A 22,155-nucleotide genomic window follows, 5' to 3' on the forward strand; every position below is an offset into this window, starting at 1 on the left:
AAAAACATAAGATCAGAAAAAGGAGATAAAGTGGTAAATAGAAATGAAATATTTTTTAAAAATAATTTTGATAGGAAGAAAATATGAGCATATATATATATATATATATATATATATATATATAACAAATATAGATATACTAGCATTCAGAGTCCTGGTTTAATAGTACGTAGATTTTATTAATATTAGATTTAGGGCTCTTAACAGTTCACGTATTTTAAATATTTGAAGCTTTAAATCTTAGAGGATTAATATTACATATTTGAGGATTTGGCATCAGGCACTCCGGTGAACTGTTAGTAGCTCTTTTTAATTCGTTGCTGCTTATTGAGCACTCCTGGTGGTGAGCCCTGTTAGGTGGCAGTGATGCACTGATACGTCACTTCCCTCAGGTTGCTGGGAGCCAGAGAGCAGATGTACTCCCAGAAGGTCATCACTTTCTTACTCTTCTCTGCATCCCATACGTCGGGCACTGTGCCTGGCATATTGTGGGTTTGTAAGTGTTCCATGTACAGACCAGAAATAATGCTAAATAGTGTGACATAGAAAATCAACATGAGTACAAAGTAGACTAGGAGGATTAAGAACTAGAAAAAGATAGTTTGTGAACAAAGACATGTGTTTGCATGCTGACCTCTGTATTGTGTTATTGTCTTTTAATCCACTTCTTGCCTGTTCTTTGGTCTGCTCTCATAATCAAGGATCCAGATCTGCTAATCCTGCTGGTGGTAAGCCATTTCTCTTCTTGTTTGTTTGTTGTTTTGTTCATTCTCTCTCACCCATGTTCCTTGCACAATATTAATTTTTATATTATGAGCTTAAATAATCTTTCTGCATTTTTTCTGTATGTTAAAATCTAAAATTTGAAATAGGTTTTCTTTTTCCTTTTACATAGCTTAATGGTTTATGTGTATGCTCAAATTTTATGGGCAAAATGAATGGATCATGAGGTGGCTTCTTCATGGTAATGTGTACTTGTGATTTTTGCAATGAATTTCACTTTAAATTATAGTTAAATCATTATAGAGTACTAATTTTGTGAGTATGCACCTTAATGATTCATTTGAATGGTGTGTGTGTGTGTGTGTAATTTCCAGTTAAGTGTTATTTCGAAGGTTCTACCTTTGGCTCATCGTTACTCTGGTAAATAATAATGTGCACTTTGTTTTAGAATTTTATTGCCTTCTGTACTTAAGCAGATGATCTAAGTAAATTACTGTCATTTGGGTGTATGGATAATTTTGACCCTAAGAAATGGTTATTTAGGTATCTAGTCACTTAGCCATAATAAAAATTACTAAGCATATCATTTGTTTTTATTTTATAATTTATTGCATACATCTCAGAGAATGTGATCTATATGGCTGCTACTTTTGTAGGTTTTTGAGATTTCCTTTGAGGCTTAGTATACAGTTGGTTTTTGTAGTACATGTGTAAAGGTGAAAAACGTGTATTCCGTTTGTTGAGTTACACTTGTGTCTGTGGAAAGTGTTTATATATGTCTGTATAATTTTGACTACTCTGTCAGTTTCTGTGAGTTATGTTATTTTTTTAGTGGTTATTAGTCTTTCTGAGTGGTATATTCATAATTAGGACTTTTTCCATTTCTTCCTGTATTTTTAGTTTTATGTTTTATATTTCAAAGCTATGTTATTTGGAGCATAAAGGTTCATGATTATTATATCTTCATGGACAATTTGTTTATCAATATAATATATCCTTTGTTCTTTTTTTAATGCTGTGTTTTACTCTATTTTGTTGTTTTAGGTATGTTGTTGTTTCTTATAAACAACATACATTTGACTTTTATTTTTTTAAAGCCAACCCAAACATCTTTGTCTTTTAATAGGTGAATTTAATCTAGCCACATTTATTTTTTAAGATTTTTTAAAAATATATTTTTATTGATTTCAGAAAGGAAGAGGGAGGGAGAGAGAGATAGAAACATCAATGATGAGAGAGAATCATTGATTAGCTGCCTCCTGCATGCCCCCCCGCCCCCCGTGCCCCCCATCGAGTTCGCAACCCAGGCATGTGCCCTTGACCGGAATTGAACCCGGGACCCTTCACTCTGCTCTACCCACTAAGCCAGACCGGCTAGGGCACAGCCACATTTATTATGATCACTGATATATTTGAGCTTAGTCCTAGCATCTTCTTTTGTGATTTTTTAATCATGTTTCTATTTATTTCTTCCCCTTCTCCCTTTTCTTCAAATTGTTAAATTAATAGAGTTCTCTTGAATCCATTTTCTATCACGACTGTTTAAGAAATTTTTGTTAACATTTATACTTTTCCAGCAGTTATACTTAAAAATTGTGGCATATCAACTGTCACAGAAAAAAAGAACAAAACACTAAATAAATGCCATTGAGATTATTTCTAGTAATTTTCTGTGGAACAGGGAGGCTATTTGTACTCATCCTGCTTTTTGAGTCAGAAGTTTTGCAGTTATTTTTGTTGCACGGCACCAGTAACTGTCCATGTATATTCTTTTATGATACTTTAATATTCTTTCATGCTCCTAATGTTTAAAAAAAATTAGTACTAACACCAACTACAAAGCTATTTTTATATTTGATCCAAATTAATGTATAAACTGGTTTCTGAAATACTATCATTTATTCCCTGATTATATCCATTATTCAATTTTGTTTTGCTTCATTTTTAGCTGGCAGCCGGTCGAGTTCTCCAGGGAAATTGTTGGGAAGTGGTTATAGTGGCCTTGCTGGGGGTTCCTCAAGAGGCCCGCCTGTGACACTCCCTTCAGAAAAACGAAGCAAGATTCCCAGAAGTCAGGGATGTAGCCGAGAAACAAGTCCAAACCGAATAGGACTAGGTAAGGACTCTCCAAGACCCTGGAACACCATTTCCAACTTGGTCAGAATTTTTATCATAATCCAATACCTTTTCTAATGTGGCAAATAGAGCTTTGTTTTTGAATGGAGGATGCCATTTTGCCCGTGTTAAAAAGACATTTTGATTTGTGCTTTTTATAGATTATGGCATGTTCAGGTTTCAGTTATAACTGAAAAGTGTGTGGGGCTTACCATTTCAGATTGATGAGGAAGAATTGTGTCGTTGTGGGTTTTCGTTTTTTTGAGTCATTTTGCAAAATATTAGAATTGGGGGAATGGGCAGGGTTTTCTACTGTACACGTAGAAGCAATGTTGCTTTTCACTGATTAGCACTAAGTAGCTACTAAGTAGCTATTAACCTAAAATTTCAAAAACAATTTGTAGGGTCCACATTTATTTTGATTCTGATCTTCTCTAATCTAATTGGTGAAAATAGTCAAAAATATATATACTTACTTTTGCCATAGTATTGTTCAAACATAAAATCCAGGACTAGATGGAAATGAAGTATGTAGTATTTGTTTTTGTGTTGTAGTATCAAGTTTCATTGTAATACTGTATAGACCTTTTACCTCTATTAAAAATCTAATTGTACACTGCTTTTTAATATAAAAGGTAGTAGTCTGTTGTAACATATTATGCAAAATGTATGTTCAAACTCTATGTCTTTACCTGCTTTCTAAGGGTAAAAATCTATTAATGTGAAATCAGTGCTATATTTTTTAGTCTTATGGGCTTATGTTTCTTATTCATTTATCTCCTTAACAACTTTTACTTGAATGTTTACTGTGATGTGCAATGTACTTTGTTAGACTTCAGGAATGGAAGTAAATGAAATAGATTGAACTTCTGACTTCAAATAGCTTACGGTCTTAGAGGTGAAAATGTATAGAGTATAACAAATACGATGACGTGGCCCTCTGGGATCCTTCAGCTCGCTTCCCGTGGCGTGGAAGTCCTCAGAATCCCATAGTACTTGCTACCACTGCACCAAGATGTCTGGCTGAGTTTCTGCTCAGTCACAGTTTTACTTGAAAGCAAGAATTGTCCTAGAAAAGCAGTGTGCCCCATTTCTTCCTTAGTTCCTGCTAGGAGAGGTTCCCCAGAGTAGAACCTACTGTGGTGAAGTATAAGGTGGGGAGATGAGGAGAAAGATGCTGTAGGGCAGAGAGGAGCATGTGCAGCAGCAGTCAGACAAGCGGGAGCATAGTGCATCCTGGGTAACACAAGTAATTCATATTTGGCTACAATAACGGAAGTTGGTTAAGGTGGGGTGGGAGATGAGGGCAGAGGGGCTCTTAGCATCCAGCTCATGAAAGTCCTTGAAAGCTACCTGAGCTAAGAGAAGGCAGAGGCAGATATGTAAGAAGTAGAATGCATAGGATTTGACTAACATTTCCAAAGCAGGTGAGAAATGTAACCAAGCAGTGGTTAGTTAATTAGTTAATTCTACATAATGTCAACATAAAGTGGCATTACATAGCATGCTGTCTGAGCTGACAAGTTATTTGGATCCAGTAATAACAAGTAATGTGGGTAAAATTAGAGAAAATAATCATGGCTGGAATATATAAATTTCAGAGTTGATAGTCTAACATGTGTGTTTGGATCTGGTTTTGTTTAAAAAATGCATTTGATTTCAAATCTGGGTGTGAAGATTTAAGCTGTTTTTTTTCCATAGTTAATTAAATTCATAGGATGTTTTGGCAGTCCAGATTAGAGTCATACTTTTAAATTAGGGGTGGGGGAGATTTTACTTTATTTATTAAGGACGCCATTTTTACCTTCTTGAAATTGGAAAATAAATCAACTTTAGTCATCTAACATAACTTTAGGACCTGATTTTCCATGGTCTTAACTATGAAGTTTGTGTTATGGATAGTTGAAAAGACCACATTTAATAAGCTTTTAAAAGAGGTACTATGAAACATCATCCATCAGTAAGAACTAAATAGGAGCCCACTTCCTTCCGAAGAGTTTTTATTTAAAACATTATTTTGAAGCAGATTATTTCCTTGATGCTCCCTCCTTTGGATCATCATGGGAATCAGTTAGTTATATGTCAAGCTTTGAGGTCATACATATAATTCTGAATAAAATAGGTATTTTATTTAAATATCTGCACATTGGGAGAATAAGAACATACACACAGAAATAAAGATCCATATATGAATAAAATGTATCTTCCCATTTCTGCCTGTGATAATCTTAGAGATTCCAGTTCATAGGATGTCAGATATATTAGCATTTTTTTCAGTAATAGGTTGTATATTTCTGTGATCATTTAGTATATACTGGGTATATGCCTGTGTATCTAAATATTTTGTTTATTGCATAGCAACTTTGAATATAAATATTCAAAATAAGAGGGATCATCTTTTAAGAATATTTTATATAATTCCCAAACTAATTAGTAATTTTAATTATAGCTAAGGTAGGCTTATAATTTGCATTGAGAATTGCTTTTAGTTATCTACAAATTATGTTTGGTTCAGCTATATTTTTTTTTTTTGCTTGAAATAATATTTCTTAAGTAAATTTTCTTTTCTCATCTGTGATAAAAATGATACCCAAGCTCTTTTTCATTAGTATTTACTTAAGCAAAATAGGATGCAATTCCAGTAAAATAGCAAAGAAACCAAATAAAACCCTGATACCATGTCTTTTCTTGGCAATTTATTCCTTCATAAACTATTCAACCAAAATAGAAGAATATACTATTTGTGAATTTATTTCATTTTTGTCTTTTATTCTATTTTTGATTAATAATAAAGTCACATAAGTAGCTGACATTCATAGCAATTCTATTTTAGAAGCTTGCCTTTGTTTTTTTTCTTCTCCTGCTCATCTATTAAAAAGGCTAAAAGAAAGATTTGAATTTTTGCAGTTTACATTCTGTGGGTATATGTTTAAAATACTTTTACACTCTCTGCTTTAAAATAGTTTGAAAGAATTAAAAATTAATAATTAACTTCCAGCAGTTAAATTAGACTACTGTGAGCAAGACTAAAACATAATAATATCTAGACTAGGGAGATAGTTTATGTCTTAATTTCTGGTACTTTTCATTATTCCTCTTGTACTCCAAGTTCTGGTAGAATTCTTCCTTAAAAGGCAAAGGTCAGGATTACCCTTAAAACACTATAAAGGTGGAATAAAGCATCTCTCAGGAAATGAAAAACAATCAAATAGTTTCTCAAGGCTTCCCAGCAATTCGTGTGAGCACAGGACGCCGGAGCTGCCTAAGAACGCCGCTTCAGAGCGTTCAGATAGCAAGTATGTTGATCGCTTCTTCCTCTGCGGGCCTTCTCCTCCCTGTGCTCCCATGGAATGTCCCCTTTGGGCACTCGATACAAAGGCAAGTTGATTTGGTGTATTGTTTTTGGTTTTTACCACCTAATTAATTAGTCCTCGTAAAAATGATTTATTTATGTACTTATTTTAAATCCTTCTTATAGATTGGTCTCTGGAGGAGGTATTATAAGTGTTTTAAATTATCCAACATTTAAACTGTTGATGTCACCACTAGAGGTGCTTTAATGAGGTTTGGAGCAACCATATGGGAAGATTTTTACAAAATCGTAAACGGAATTCTTCTGTGTTACTACTAGCCATATGTTAAAGGAGCCAGGCAACATGGATGCGCGAAGGAACTTCCTCTTGGTGAAGTACTAGGAGGCTAAACCTTACTAAGAATTGCGCACATTGTTTCAGATCATATCTATCCCTTTATTGTCTTCACAAAGCAGGGAAAGCAGATTTCCCATTGCTGCAGCATGTATGTTAGTTTAAGGGAGGGAGTGAGAGCTGGGTAGAATTTCAGAAGTAATTGGGCAAGAACTCTAAGAAAATGCTGAGCTAAGCATGACATATGTTAAAAACTATCGGGACTGTTTCTATTACTTTTGACTATGAGTTTTGGAGTAGGCAGTGCAGCAGACAATATGTTCATGTGTGCCTTTCCTTGGGGAGCCAGAAGTATTACCATGTGTGCCTCACCTCACAGTACCGTGCTCTTTAAATGCCAACTTTCTCCCTAGCCTTCCTAAGGGGAGCGCAGTGGCCGGGCCAGTGAGTGAGCGTGGCACTGCGAGGTCGCTGCATGAATTGGATGCAGTGTCGATCCTCAGCATAAGCAGTGCTTCTTTGTAGGTTCTATGCAGCCTGTCATATATTGGCGGTGTCAGCGGATACTCCCTAGTTGTTGTTTTTTAAGAGTTTTAGCACCTGCTGGTTTTGCCCTCATTGTAGGAGCTATTCAGAATGTTTTCAAACATTGCTGATTACATACTGCTACTTTGAGTGGAAACTCAGTGCGCCATGTCACTGGCAAGATGAAGGAGAATTTAGGAATTACTAGAGACTTCCAGATGCAACTCTGTTTTGACTGTTGCTTAGATTGCATTCCTGTGCTCGCCACTGCAGCCCTGAGCCGTTGGACACCACTCACTCAGCCTTCGGGTCTAATTGAACTCTAGCCCCGAGAAAGACCACAGTCGGAAGTTGGTTGCTTTTCTACCTTTGTAGTCTTTATCGAGGGCTTCACAGTTCTGGTTTGTAAGGTATTCTTGTTGTGGTTTGGCCATACAGTAAACATACCTTTGCTTTCAAATAAATAGGTTATGCTCATTGATGCATTGATCTGAAAACAGCCATGTTTTTACATCAGTGGATCAAGTTTATTTTTTCCAAAATTTCTAAAGAAGGCATTTCTACCCAGTCCAGAAGAATAGATCGCAAGATGGAGATATTTGTTGTCCCCATCCACTGTGACATTGGTGGTTATATGCCTGCAATATGTCAGGGTGTTTCCAAATACTTTTCCAGTACTGTATTTCTGTTTTCTCAAAATAAAATGAAAAATAAGGGCATAGTGATCTTTTCTGTGATTTTATAGCCAGGTTATATTAGAAACCTTATGCTGTTTATGTGATTGTGTGTTCAGTGTTTTATAATGTGAGTATAATAACATTATCTGTAGATAATCATAAAGTAATTGGCCATTTTCAGGTCAGTGGAGGGATCTCATGGTGCAGAGACTGGGTTATCAGTCCATCACTATTAGACTGTGTAAGGCTGGAGAGGTGAAGGTGCTTGAGTAAGGACCGCAGGCCGAGTTTTGATTCCCATAGAAAAAGCAGGAATTAATGTCGGGACCAGTAAAAAGGGACAGCAGTCCCAGCTCTCTCTCTCTGTTGGTTTCGATAGTGAAGTGTGTTTGAACGTCTACGCACTCTCTTAAGTGCACAGGTTCTCTAGCTGTCAGTCCAGAGGGCTTCCCTTTGTAAAGAAGGCCCGGCTGGGAGAGGTGGGCTGTCAATTAGTTAAGTTCACGGATGGCAGTGCCCAGGACCCTTATTCTGTTTTTCAACCTAAATTGAGAACCCAGTGCACATGGAAATGGCTTTGGTCCTTTACCCTCCAGTGGAGAAAGAAGTTTGCCAAAGCCATAAAAACGATCATTTCTAAAAGACAGAGCTTTTATTTTCTGATGCCAGTTTGCTCTTTGGATGCCATTTTTTACACTGAGGTGCTATTTTACCTTCACACCAAAATTCACAGCTTTCTGAGGCATAGAGCATAGTTGAGTTTTTGTCCAAAGCTCCTGCTGTTGGCACGGCCGTCAGGAGACGTAGCAGGGGTACATGCTCAGTCATCAGGACAATGTCGTGATTACGTTAATGGAATGTGACTGACATTTTGTGAGTTTTTCTGTCTTCATTAAACTTGTTCACCTTCTCTGAAACCCCTCATGCTGCACACTAGCACGGAGCAGCCGTATCCCTCGACCCAGCATGAGTCAGGGGTGCAGCCGCGATACCAGCCGTGAGAGCAGCCGAGATACAAGCCCTGCTCGGGGCTTCCCTCCACTGGGTGAGTACACGGAGGCGCTGGCTCTCGGAGCATCCTGTCCCTGCTCCAGATGCTGTCCCGGACACTGCCAGGGAATGACCTGCTTTCCCTCCTGCTGTCCTGTGGCCCTTTCTTCTTCCTTTCCTCTTCCTTAGCCACCCTTTGTTGTCCCCCTCTGCATGCTTAAGTTTGGAGCCTTTCCAGTTTTTCAGTATTAGAGGAAAAGCATCACTTCAGTCTGTGCTGTTACTTATGGCCACTTCGCCGGGCAAGCTCATCCGTGTGTTCATTTCTAACATAAGATGAAGCTTAGCCCAAGTTCATTGCTGCTTGAAAGTAGAGCTAATGCAGAGTTTATTCTTACTCATTGAATTTCTACAATTTGTGTTTAATTTTGCCAGAGATTGGGCCATACGTGGTTTAATTCCAAGAAGGAAAAAAATATAAAAACACGATCATGTTTAGGACAGTAAATGTGCTCAGTTTCGGGATGATGACAGTAATTTAAAAAGCAGCATGAATGAGGATACTAGCCATGCTTTTGTTAACGGAGTCATTTCAAAGCTTTTATCCAAGCATTCTGAAAGTAGCTTTTTGATAAATTACTCAGGTATATAGCTCAATGCAAAACTTCCTGATGTTTCTTGTTCATTAGATAGTTTCATGTTTCCTGACCTCAAGAGGCGGTTTAATGTCTGTGGCCTGATGCTGTCCCAGGACAAAAAATTACAATATTTGGTCATGAGGTGGTGTAAGCACCGTGCCCAGGTCACCAGCCAGGCCCCAGCTGGGGCTCTTCATTCCCCATCCCACCCTCAGTTTTTCTTGTATCCAGAATTTGTATTTTAACAGTTTCTAGGCTTCAGGAAAACAAGGGGAAAAATGTATCCATTATAGGATATTTTATTTACCTTTTCTTTTTAGCTTTAATAGTTCTGCCTTTCTCTAATATGGGCATATAAATTACTTTTTTATGTAACGCAAATTATTAATCCCCAAAGTCGTCTGTCAGCACATAAAAGAAATGTTTGTATTCTTCAGTAATTGTGTCTCAGTCCTTTGTCATGTGAAGTGCGGTACAACTGCATGTTTTCCTTTTGATAAGCCGGCAGAAATCGCTTATAAGGAAGGGCCCGAGTGTTACATGGAACTGGGGACGGCAGGGGTCTGTTATTTTCACTCGGAGTCACTGGTCTTTTAAATATAAAAATGTCAAAAGCATAAGGTCTTAGTAGTTGTTTTAGTGCCTTCTAATGTCATACACTGCTTCCCAATATCTTTCCCCCCCAGTCGGTATCAATAATCAAAGTCTAGATATATTCCTTTACGACCCCTTGTCCTTTATGGAGTTCTGAGGAAGAGCAGGTAACAGATGCAGAAGCCCTGCTGGATGGCCCTGGCGACCTGGTGAGGTGCCCGGGAGGAATGCAGTTTGCCTGGTGCGGTCAGCCCTTTCCCAGCAATCTGAGGGACAGATCAGATTTCCCAACCAGTCAAGGGCAGCAGTGGTGGGGCTTTTTCTGAGTGAACTGGTGACTTTTCCTTTTAAGTTAAGAATTTATTTCTGTATATCCTGCTCGCTATTTGACCTTCTAGAACAGCGGTCACCAATCGGTGGTTTGAGGACCACTGGTGGTCCATGAGGTCCGAAAGGTTGGCGACCGCTATTCTAGAAAACTGGTTACATAAGTGAACAAGTCAGTCTGTTTACTGGCCACTTTGTCTCTTAGAGGCAATTCAGTCTTTTTATTCCATACACATCCTGGCACTTTTGTTCTTGTCCATGGACGCAGCCTGTGTAACATCTTGTGGTCTTTGGACCAGGCAGGTTGCACTGCTCTCTTGAGGTCCCAGTCAAACCCCGAGGAGCTGAGTGAGCTAGTCTGTCTTCACTTTCTTTGGCAAAGGGATCTGCTCTGTGTCTGGTGACAGCCCAGGGGGCATAATGCATGTTGCTCCCACTGAGGCAGACGACGTGGGTGCAGCTGTTTCCCTTCCGAATGGGCTCCGGCATCGGCATGTGTCTTCGGTGGTGGTCAGGCAGTAGTACCATCTTTTCAGATGAACTTTTATACCATGCCCGTTGCTTCCCTCCATGGGTTAAATTTGTTTATAAACTTTTGTTACACAGGAACAACAGCGCTCACGTGTACTGGCACCATGCTGAGCCTAATCCCTCATGGTTCCTCGGATAGGTATCACCCTCTGTTATGGATGGCAACACAGGTTCAATCAAGATAAGCCACTTTTTCAAGTCACACAGCTATGCAGAGGTCTGGGTTTGAATCCAGGTCTGATTTCAAAGCTTGGTTGTTACCCTGCCTCAGTTGAAACCAGCACATGTTTCATTTATTCTCTGTAATGTATTAAATGCTGTCTGTGAGGCCTCTGCAGGCTTAGGCAAAGGGAAGAGCTCAGCGGGGCTCTGAATCGAGATTTCCAGGCTTGGGGCTAGGACCTGGGGATTCGTAGATAAGTCCCAGGAGGTTGCTGTCCCCAGGGGAACTTACTACACCCTTCAAAGAATGTGAAGGGTTCTTCTTTTTCTTATCCACTTAAACAATTATTTCCCACCCCCTTTATAAATAAGCGAGATTGTGTGTTAGTGCCCCTTTGTATCAACTCACATGGTCAATTTTCACTTTCCAAAAAGGGTGTGGGGTGAAGGTAATTATGTGACTGTATATTGGCTTTAAGTTTGCATTTTTATAACTAGATTGTTTGGGCCATTTTAATGGTATGAGTATGTATTTATATAGTTATAATGACAAGACTTAAGTGAAATTAAGGGCTCTAGCATTTGTAAATAAGACTTTGAGGTAAATGGTTTCACCTTGGATTCCATTGTCCGGTATTTACTGAGATTGTGACAAAGGATTCATTACACGACAGATTTACTATAAAATATTTTATTGAAATAGAACCAAAGGACACTTTATAAGAAACATTTAGATCATGTATTCCTTAAAAGCTACTTTTAGTTTAAACTATTAAGTGATTCTGATCAACCTGTATAATGAAATGATTATTTGGCTTCAGACTAAAAAAACATTTTGCCATCTTCCTTATTTGAGTAAAGGGACTATTTTGTAATATCTGTTTTAGAGATTGCTGATTTATTTTTGTGCTTCTTGAAGAATTAGGAATTCTTAAGTTTTCTTTTTGTAAGATGATAAAAATGTGTCCTCATTGACCAGGTAGGTAGCCTTTGCTGTTTAATACCACATACACCACCAATATGTGCATTTCATCAAGTGACATGGTCTTTAATGAATAAATTGTACTGGAGATGTTTTGATATTTGATGACAGTGAATGTTGACGTGTGCAGGACACTGCACCCCAGTGTGTGTGAGAAGTAACTCTGCTCAGTATTACTGTTAAACTGAGGGGCTTTCTGGGGTGCAGTCATCATGTTCTTTCCAGAGTAATGGATAGAAGCATATTATCTTGTTTGGTTTTTCTGAGGTAAAGAAAAGCCACATATTGGATGGCACTCTGGTAAAAAAATTCATGTTTGAATCAAGTCTAAATTTCATAATTAATTGTAAAAGTCATTGTCTCCACGAGGACGTAGTTTAGCATGCATTTCCTCCGATTGATGACTTAATATGCTTATTATGAATACTTGCTAATGAAACAATATTTAATGTATAGATGTGCATTGGAATTCACTCTTCACTATTACTGCCACGACCAGCACCACTACGGTGACTTTTAACCACTGTTTGTTCTGTGCCTGGCATTGTGTTTAGTGCTGTATGTATGAGCTCTTAATTCTCTTAACTCCCAAGAGGTAGGTACCGTTATCAGCACCATTTTACAGATGAGGAAACGGAGACACAGAGATGTTAAGTACTTTGCGCGAGGTCTTCCAGATCAAACCAGGATTTTGCCCCCAGTTGGATTACAGAGGCAGTGTTCATACCGTGGTACTGCAAATGCCTCTCCCAGGAAGGCCATTTAAACTTAAAACTAAATTTTCAATAATTAAAAAGTAAATTCATTAATTAGGATAGCCATGCAACAGAACAACAAACGTTTGACTGGGGAGGATGGAAGTCCAGTTGTTGAGCCCTCTTCTTGTGATTCATTCTGTTTGTGTTCAGATGACATTATAAATTCTCTTTTGTTTTTGGTGCATGGTTACATGTGCATCACATACTGATGAGACATCCTGTGGGCTGAGTGAATCCATCCTGCTGTTCGACTCGGATTCAGACGGTGCTGGTGACTCCTGATGTACTTCATGTTGCATATTTCATAATGGCTGATAGAGGCTTCATGGAATAAAGATCCACCTGGAGTCTGAATTCGTTGATCCATAAGGAATGCCTTACAGAGGGCCTTTGAGTGCCTATGTATTTAAGAGCTGCCTGAGAGCCAGCAGCCGTGGAATTTAGGGATTGGCCCTTGCTATCCATTCATATGTAGCACCATTTCTTTTCATGAGAAAACGCGGCCCGTGGCGGCAGTCGCTGCATTTCCTTTGGACTGTGGCGTTCTGTCTCGGTACCTCTGTGTTAATCCTGTGGGTGTCACCATTCCTTTTACCTGCAGCCTCTCGCCGGCATTCCAGGTCCACTAGCGCTCTCTCCACTGCTGACTCTGTCGGGCAGTCAGGTGAACAAGTGCTAACTGCATGCCTCGGCTTCTCCATCTCTTCTAGTTCCGCACTCATTTTACATTCGTTTTCATCAGTGTTGGCTAGCACTTGGCATGTATGCACTTCATCCCTCCCACCCCCCAATGTGCTTGAATTTTTTTAAGTTGTTGAATGTTTATGGTTCTGTTAATAGGCTGTAGATGCTTTATAGCTTGTTTGACAACATTATTTCTCCAGTGTTCGTATTTATGTTAAAACGAAGCAAAGCAAAAGGGGGGGGGGCACTTCTCACCCTCTTTTGCTCCCTCCCCCAGGAAAGCACCCAAACTTTAGGGAGTGGAGTATGAATATTATCCAACAGAGTCTTTCATCTCCCAAGTCTTTACTCCCAATAAAGTGATGATTATTGATGATTATTAATGTTAGTTAGTGTCAAGTTCTAATTTGGAGGTACTATTTAGTTACCAAAGTCGGTCATACGTAAAATTATAAATGGAATGTCCTCACACTTCTATGGAAAAAGAAGATCATGATTCAGATAACATCGTCAGGCCAGTGGTAGCTTTTGCTGCCTTTGGTCCCCAAGCTTTTTTCATCTCGGCCCCTTTTTGACAATACCAAAACTTCACTGGTTAGCCATTGGGGCAAAAGTAAGCATACAATAATATATATATATCAGTTTGCCAGATTTAATTGGCATCATTTTCAGATACTAGAAACCCTAATAACTACAGTATTGAGTAAGACATAATCTTATTAAGTCACAAGTGATAACTGTGACCAATTCACTGAGTTAGATATTTTCTTTGTTCCTCCTCTAAATGAAACCAGGTATGCATTTTTAAAATACATGCTCTCCCATTCCCCTGAAGGTTATGGGCCAGACTGGGTACAGTCATCTGTATCCATCGCTTAGAAATGGAGCTTCATAATAGTATCAGAGCAGCGAGAATGCAGAATAGAGTTTTCTCTGGTTGAAATAAAAGGCTTACAATTCTGCTTAGATCCAAACATTTCCTCTTAAGACTTGGAATTCAGTGATCTCTGATACATATAGAATGAGCTGCAGACACTGTGTGACAAAGCTGTGTGCATTTGGGAAGCAAGATTAATTAATTGCATTGTTCTTTTAGTTTTAATTTTGTGTCTGAAAAATCAGTATTATCCCTTGAGCAAGAACTGCTGGCATGAGATCTAATTCCTTATTTTATTTTATGTAGACTTCGTTTTTAAGTTCATGCTGGTAATTTTTAAATGGCTTTTAACTCAATTACTTTCATTCTGTTATTCATAAATCCCTTACTATCTACCCTTTTTTAATGGGGGAAAAATGAACAAAGATCATTTATGAAACTGTGCAAAATAAATCTCAAATTTATACTCGTTTCATATTTCAACTGGTAATTTATATCTATATAAGTACGTAGATATAATTGTTTTGTGGTTTCTCTATAGTTTATATGGCACATTAAATTGCCTTAAATGTCTAAGGTGACATTCAGTATAATCAGCAAGTGCATTAAAAAAGGGGATAGTATAACATACAATTTTTGTTTCTATATAAAAATTCATGACTGTATAACTTTTTTGATTAGCACTGTTTACATTTTTTTTCTTTCTGTGGTGATGGAAGATGTAATGTTTTGAAACTGGCATTTTAAAAGCGTTAAATAACACTTCACTTTTAAAGTTCACCGGCTTTGTAGGTGATGTTTGTTATATATCTAAAATCTTATTTGTAAGATTTTATATATCACTTTATAGGAAAGATCAATTTATTTAAAACAAACACTAGTTTTCCTTTTATTGTAAATGCTTTATATGGCTAGTAACAGAGATTTTCCTTGTCCAGTATATGTTAATAAAAAGAAAGCATTTTTTATCTTGACATTTCTTCCAAAGCTTTTTTAAAAAATATATCTTAGCATTTTAAATAAGAAACTAGTGTGATATACCTGTGAAGTATAATTTACATGGACCTTCTATTATAGTTTAAATCTCAGTACTTCTTAAGGAAGGCTGGTCAAATGTAATGTAAAGGACTTTAAAAAGCTAGTTTTCATTGTCCATGATCATTAGCAAGCTTAGAATAGTTGTTTGAACTGTAAAATTTGTTTTAAATCTTTTGGATTCTATCCATTTTGTCCACATGTATAAAGACTATCATTTAAAAACCCTTTCAGGGACTCAGGAAAAATGTATACAATATTATCTTAATTATTAATATTTTGCAGTTGCAATGCTAGCTTTTGTGGTGATTATTAAAGAATTTTAATACATTTATTTAAATAACCTTTGGTGATACAGGAATTATGATGAACATATGCTTAAAATTAATTGAGTTTAATTAATAATAGTTAAATAGTATTGACACTGATGAAAATTTGCACAGTGATCAACTGAATACATTTGTTTTAAATTTTGACTATTGCACATTGCATTAGAACTCATTTATCTGCAGCCACAGTAACCTTGAAGCGTCCTAATTAGTTTGACCAAACCTCAGGGCCACTTGACTCTAGAGCAGCCTGTGGGTCGCGACCCCTTTGGGGGTCGAATGACCCTTTCACAGGGGTCACCTAAGACCATCGGAAAACACATATATAATTACATATTGTTTTTATGATTAATCACTATGCTTTAATTATGTTCAATTTGTAACAATGAAATTGGGGGTCACCACAACATGAGGAACTGTATTAAAGGGTCTCGGCATTAGGAAGGTTGAGAACCACTGCTCTAGAGCAAGCATGTCAAACTCAAAGGCTAACACGGGCCAAATAAACAAGGTTTAAGTTTATGTGGGCCTCAAAAAAATAAAAACTTCAATTTTCATAGAAACGTAGGTTTATTTCGATAGAGACATGCTGAATACAAAGGGCTGAAATAAATGAGTAATCGTTAACATAAAATAATAGAACATTTTAATAAAAATTAATACTTTTTCTTGAACATTAACTTACCAGACACTGAATAACTGCACAAATTAATAAGCGTAACACAAATAAACCTATTTTTTTTTTGTTCTCCGAAAATGAAATATTTCCTGTTGTGCCAAATAAGTCAGTCCAAGACTAATGACGTGGCAGTCGGCTGCTAAAATATTTGCTGCTGGTATTAGTGGAGATAAATGGTGCGCCTGGGCATAAGGCACGTAAGGGAAATGAAAGCAACACGATTATAGTAATCAGTCATTAGCGAACATTGTACTTCGTTATTAATAATTATGTATAACAGGATATTGTAAAATTTAAGTTACAAAATTTTTATTAAAACGTTTCTTACATATGTTTATATTGGCTGGGCCACAAAAATATTTGTTGTGGGCCACATGTGGCCCATAGGCCGCGAGTTTGACATGCTTGCTCTAGAGCAGTGGTTCTCAACCTTCCTAATGCCACGACCCTTTAATACAGTTCCTCATGTTGTGGTAACCCACAACCATAAAATTATTTTCGTTGCTACTTCATAACTCTAATTTTGCTACTGTTATGAATCGTAATGTAAATATCTGATATGCAGGATGCATTTTCATTGTTACAAATTGAACATAATTAAAGCATAGTGATTAATTACAAAAACAATATGTAATTATATATGTGTTTTCCGATGGTCTTAGGCGACCCCTGTGAAAGGGTCGTTGGACCCCCAAAGGGGTCGCGACCCACAGGTTGAGAACCGCTGCTCTAGAGGGAATGCTAAACAGATTGAGAGACTCAACCCATAGCTCTGCTCCCTTCTATATAATAAGTTGCTCTCTCCTATATCTCAGCACTTTTCAAAAATAAAATATCATTAAAGAACCATTTCAATTGTCAGGATGCTTTGTGGCACGATGGTACTAACTGCGAACAGTCTACCCTCTGTCACTGGGAAACAAATGTAGCTAAAACTCCAAGTCCAATGTATTTAAATGGGCTGGGCAGTTTCCAGAGCCTCTGTTCTGTAGGTGAGAAGAGGGAGGGATCCTTGCAAAGAAATTGAGAAAATGTGAATTAAAGTGACATATCTTTTGCTTTTGTTTTTTAAATAGACCGGTTTGGGCTTGGCCAGGCAGGAAGAATACCGGGTTCTGTGAATGCCATGCGCGTGTTAAGCACAAGCACAGATCTTGAAGCTGCTGTTGCTGACGCTTTGGTAAGAGTCACAGTGCCTGTCCGTCTCTCTGACTACTCATCCGAATTATTCTGTCTTAACAGAAAAGTGCCTCCAAATCAGGTTACCTTGACACTCTTTAAGTTGGGTAAATTTATATTACTGGTTTAAGTGAAAGGTGGCCTTACAGAAATTATTAGCATCAAGTATTTCTTCTGTGCTCCTCAGTGGCGAGGAAGTTATGATGACATTGGGCTTCTCTGATGTCATTGGGTGTCTTTTTTTTTTTTCTTTTTTTCAGCATCTTTTCCCCATTCTATTGCTTCTATTGCTTTACAAGCTTTGATGGCATAACCTAAAAAAAATTATTATACTAGGTCATAGAGTTTGTGGTTTGAAAATCTGCATTTATTCCATTGCCTCACTAGTTGTTCCATATCACTTTGCTTTTTTGTTTGTTTGTTCTTAAAAATGAGTTTGTAAGTCATTATATATGGAAACTTCCCCCAAGTTTAAGATGAGCCCTTTGAGGCTATCAAGCACGGGTGGAATATGTTTTTGCATCCTTATAATGTAATATCTAAAAAACAATAGGAAGTGCTGAGAGGCCCTTACATTCATGGTTATAGCAAAAAGGTCCTTAATAGAGTCTGCTAGTGGTCAAGGTGCTTTCTAAAGATCCATTTCAGCAAGTAGGGGCACAGCCGCGTGGGTATTTTGTTTGGTGCGCTCAGCATTAAACTAGGTTCTCTTTAGAACTGTCTGACCTCTGGCTGTGCCTTTGCTGTTGGAAGATTTATTCTCCTCTAAGGAAGCATCCACCTTTCAGACCCTGAAGTTTTAATTCAGCCATGTTTTGTGTGATCAAAATGTATGGTTTGTGGCTACAAGTGATTCTGACTTTCTCCTTTCTCTCTCTCTCTCTCTCTCTCTCTCTCTCTCTCTCTCTTTCTCTCTCTCTCTCTCTCTCTCTCTCTCTCTCTCTCTCTCTCTCTCTCGTTTGTTCTTGCTCAGATTTTTTGGCAAGCGGCTGTGAGCAGGCAGCTTGCTGCTCTCATAATGCTTTCCTTTCTGCAGGGCTGCCTGGCCAGCTCCTGCATGAGCTGCTCTGCAGGTGGGCCTTTTCTGGCACACGCAGGAATTGAGGGAGATTGCTCTATCCGGGGCTTTAACTTAAGAGTCAGGAGCTGGAACAGAATTCTGTGACGCTGTTTTTCCTTCCAAGTTGCAATGTTTAGATTCTGTTTCTTTTTTATTCAGAGACCCTAGGCAGTGGAGGTCAGAGGTTGGGAAAGATAGATGTGCCAAATCCTTAGTTAAATGGGACTTCCAGTTAAGGCGGGGGTTTCTTAGTTCTCTGAAGAACTACGGAGGGACTGCACAAAGTTCTAGGAGGCAGAGCAGGCCTGGAGAGTCTGAATCTCGGCTCTCTTTGACTTGGGCTTTTCTCTGAGCTCTAGCTCCATTAACACTCACGTTGCCCTCATTAATTTTGTTTGAACTGCTTGGTTTCTCCGGTGGTCCTGCTTCGGAAGAGAAAGCGCAAAATGGTTCACGATTCTTGCCTCACAGGATAGAAGCTCGGGGCAGACAGAATGTACCACAGCGACAGACCACAGAATTCATGGTGACTTAGGAGATGTCCCTCGGTGTGGGAGAGCTTTAGCAGAGCATTACAGCAAGCACAGGAAGGTCTTGTCAGAAGGCTAGAAGGGTTAGGAAATGCCATTGTGAAAGCATTCTTTATTATTACTCACTTGATCTCACGTGATATGAATCGCTTGCTACTCTGTATTTTTGGTTTGCTAAGATATGTTTTGCTGTACACTTTTGTTGCAAGAATGATCCCCACATATGCTTCTGACATAATTCTCTATGCTTTTTCCCCATCCTTCAATATTTTCCTGCCTACAGCTGTTAGGAGACTCCAGGAGCAAGGTACCAGTGCTTTAACATTTGTTTTACAACTCCATTTTTTCTGTTGCAAGTATATTTCCTTTAGGAGCTAGTGAAAGCAACAAAAACAGTAGTGCAATATAGAAATTCTGGTCTGAATTATGATATTGTTGAATCTGGTGACACTTTTATTAATGGTGGAGTCAGGCAACTCTATTTGTTCTAGTATTTATTTTTAATGTAAAGCTGTGCCTTCTCCCAATAGCGTTTAATTTTATTTTTAAACCCCAGTTATAACTACTCTTATGTCATTATTTCATGATTAGATATACTCAATATTTTTCTTATTTGAGGGATCTAGTGTCTGGATAAGTAAGGTGGCCATACTTTTGAGAGTGAAAGGGGCTTACTAATGAGGCATAGAGCAGCACTGTCCTGAGCAATTTGGGATGTACTAAAAACCACCTTACTAGGAAATTACATCTGTACAGTTTAAGCAAATAACTGTTTTTCTCTTAAATTGTATTTTATAAATTTTATAAATTTTATTTAGCTGTTGCTGTATTATTTATGGGTTTAACTTGTATTCAGGGTAAGAGAAATGCTAATCTACAGGAAGCCTGTTTGTGCTGTAAAACTTTGTCCTTAATAAAAGTGGCTCAGATAATTTAGGAATCCTTGTACATAGATTACTCTGCCACTGTCATTTCCGTTTGAGACTTTAAGGAAGTATGAGTATTCAAACAAATTTACTCATAGACCATGCTCAAGATATATTACTTTTGGTTGGGAAGAGGCTGTGGGTGCACAGCTTGCATTGTGTCAGGTGGCTAAGCCAGGTTATTTAACATACAATTCCATTTATTTATTTGTTATTTTTTAATGTTTTTATTTCACAGAGAGGAAGGGAGAGGGAGAAAGAGAGATAGAAATATCAATGATGAGTGAGAATCATTGATCGGCTGCCTCCTGAACTGGGGATCTAGCCTGCAACCTGGGCATGTGCCCTGACCGGGAATCGAACCTCCTGGTTCATGGGTCGAAGCTCAATCCTTGAGCCACACCAGCCAGGCAACATTTAATCCTTAGAAGAAGCCTGTAAGGGGGGTAATTATTATCTCAAAGATGGGGAAACTAAAGCAGAAAGGGCCGGAGGCTTTCTGCAGTCACACAGCCAGCCAGTGGTGGCAGCAGGATTATAACCCAAGAAGCCCATACAGTGTGCTAGAGACCATGCTCTTTTTCTCTGCTACAGGTGCTCTGCTTATAACTCTCTATGTCTTCCAGAAATCTGCCTTCCTGTTTTCACTCCCTAATCTGTAAACACAGGCAGGTGTGGTGCCCTGCATCTGCATGTGCATCTTTTGACATGCAACTCTTTGTTGGTGGTGGATTTGTTTGGGATGACTCACGGTCATTTCATCTTTCCACTTCTTTCTCCATCACCCCCATCCCTCTTCGGACCTGGCAGAAGAAGCCTGTGAGGAGGAGATATGAGCCCTATGGGATGTATTCTGACGATGATGCCAACAGTGATGCCTCGAGTGTTTGCTCTGAGCGCTCGTATGGCTCCAGGAACGGCGGCATTCCCCATTACCTGCGGCAGACCGAGGATGTGGCAGAAGTTCTCAACCACTGTGCCAGCTCAAACTGGTCAGAGAGGAAAGAAGGGCTTCTGGGTCTGCAGAACTTACTGAAGAGCCAGAGAACACTGAGGTGAGGGCAGTGGCTCGGTGAGCTGCTTCGAGTCCATACTGTCCGCATCAGGGGTGTGGTGGGGTTCTGACGTTTGTGGAGCCCCTACGGAGTTCCAGCACCAAAGGTGCTGAGGTGACCGAGACCTAGTCTTTGCGTTCCAGAGATTTTGAAATATCTGGCAAGTTCTCTGTAGTTTATTAGATTTATAAAAACATCTGGTTCCCTGATGGCTCACATTTGGCTGGGAGCTATTATTTGAGAAATCGTGGTGCAGGTTGCAATTTAGGTGAAAACCAAAACTGGGAACTGTCACTCATAGTTGATAGGGAAAGAAAATGGCACAGCTGCTTTGGAAAAAGAAAAGAAAATAAAACTCTGCAGGTTGGTGTGGTTCATTACACTTTAGGGTTGTGGGTAAGATGATAGCAGTCTCAGTCTAAAAAATTTTAATACACATGCGTATATGTAGCTTATAAATACTAAACTGATCCTGAATTGATTTACTAAATTGGACTACTAATAGTAACAGTATTTAATATTTTCGCTTTTTTTCTTTATGTTCCTGTATTTCATAAATTTTCTAACATGAGCAGGTATTACACACATACCAAAAAAGTATGTTTTTATACCATATTTTACCAAATCTAAGGCACCATAGACAAACCATCTACACTAATAAAAGAGAAACATGCAAATTGGTGTCACTCCGCTACCCTTCCCATTGGCTAATCAGCATATCCTTATGCAAATTAACTGTCAGCCGAGATGGCGGCCGGCAGCCATGCACTGAAGCGAACAGGGAGGCTTGCTTGCTCCAGTGATGGCGAACTCCAATGTTCCCCGCCTGAATTGCCGGCCTCTCAGCTGCAACTCTAAGCAACTATGTTGCAAATATAGAAGCTAAACAAAACCCCAGAAACCGGCTTTCAGTCAGCCGGGCTTCAGCCAGCTGGACCGCAACATTGTATCAAATACAGAAGGTAAAGGCCAGAAACCTGCTTTCAGCAGCGAGGCCTCAGAGCTAAAGCTGGCCCAGAATAGAAAAAGAAAAAAGAAAAAAAGGAGCAGTTGGGAGCTTCAGTCACCCCGCCAGCCTGAAAACAGCCCTACAGCCCCTCACCCAGACTGGGCCAGGCAACCCCCAGTGGGG

At 38.7% G+C, this 22,155-nt stretch overlaps 1 protein-coding gene across 6 annotated transcripts in view; it reads left to right on the top strand.

Annotated features, from left to right (window-relative positions):
- Window positions 1-22,155, top strand: part of CLASP1 (cytoplasmic linker associated protein 1) — a 266,904-nt gene that overhangs the window by 161,777 nt on the left and 82,972 nt on the right. For 3 of the 6 annotated variants that reach the window (XM_023745324.1, XM_023745323.1, XM_023745327.1), the window contains 5 exons: window positions 2,672-2,839; window positions 8,625-8,732; window positions 17,350-17,453; window positions 19,326-19,349; window positions 20,779-21,023. In XM_023745324.1, coding sequence (XP_023601092.1) covers window positions 2,672-2,839; window positions 8,625-8,732; window positions 17,350-17,453; window positions 19,326-19,349; window positions 20,779-21,023 — 649 coding nt within the window. The remainder of the gene's footprint in view (window positions 1-2,671; window positions 2,840-8,624; window positions 8,733-17,349; window positions 17,454-19,325; window positions 19,350-20,778; window positions 21,024-22,155) is intronic. The other 3 variants (XM_014446407.2, XM_023745325.1, XM_023745326.1) reach the window with 3 other exon arrangements.

Source organism: Myotis lucifugus, unplaced genomic scaffold, assembly GCF_000147115.1.
Source record: "Myotis lucifugus unplaced genomic scaffold, Myoluc2.0 scaffold_536, whole genome shotgun sequence".
NCBI lineage: Eukaryota > Metazoa > Chordata > Mammalia > Chiroptera > Vespertilionidae > Myotis > Myotis lucifugus.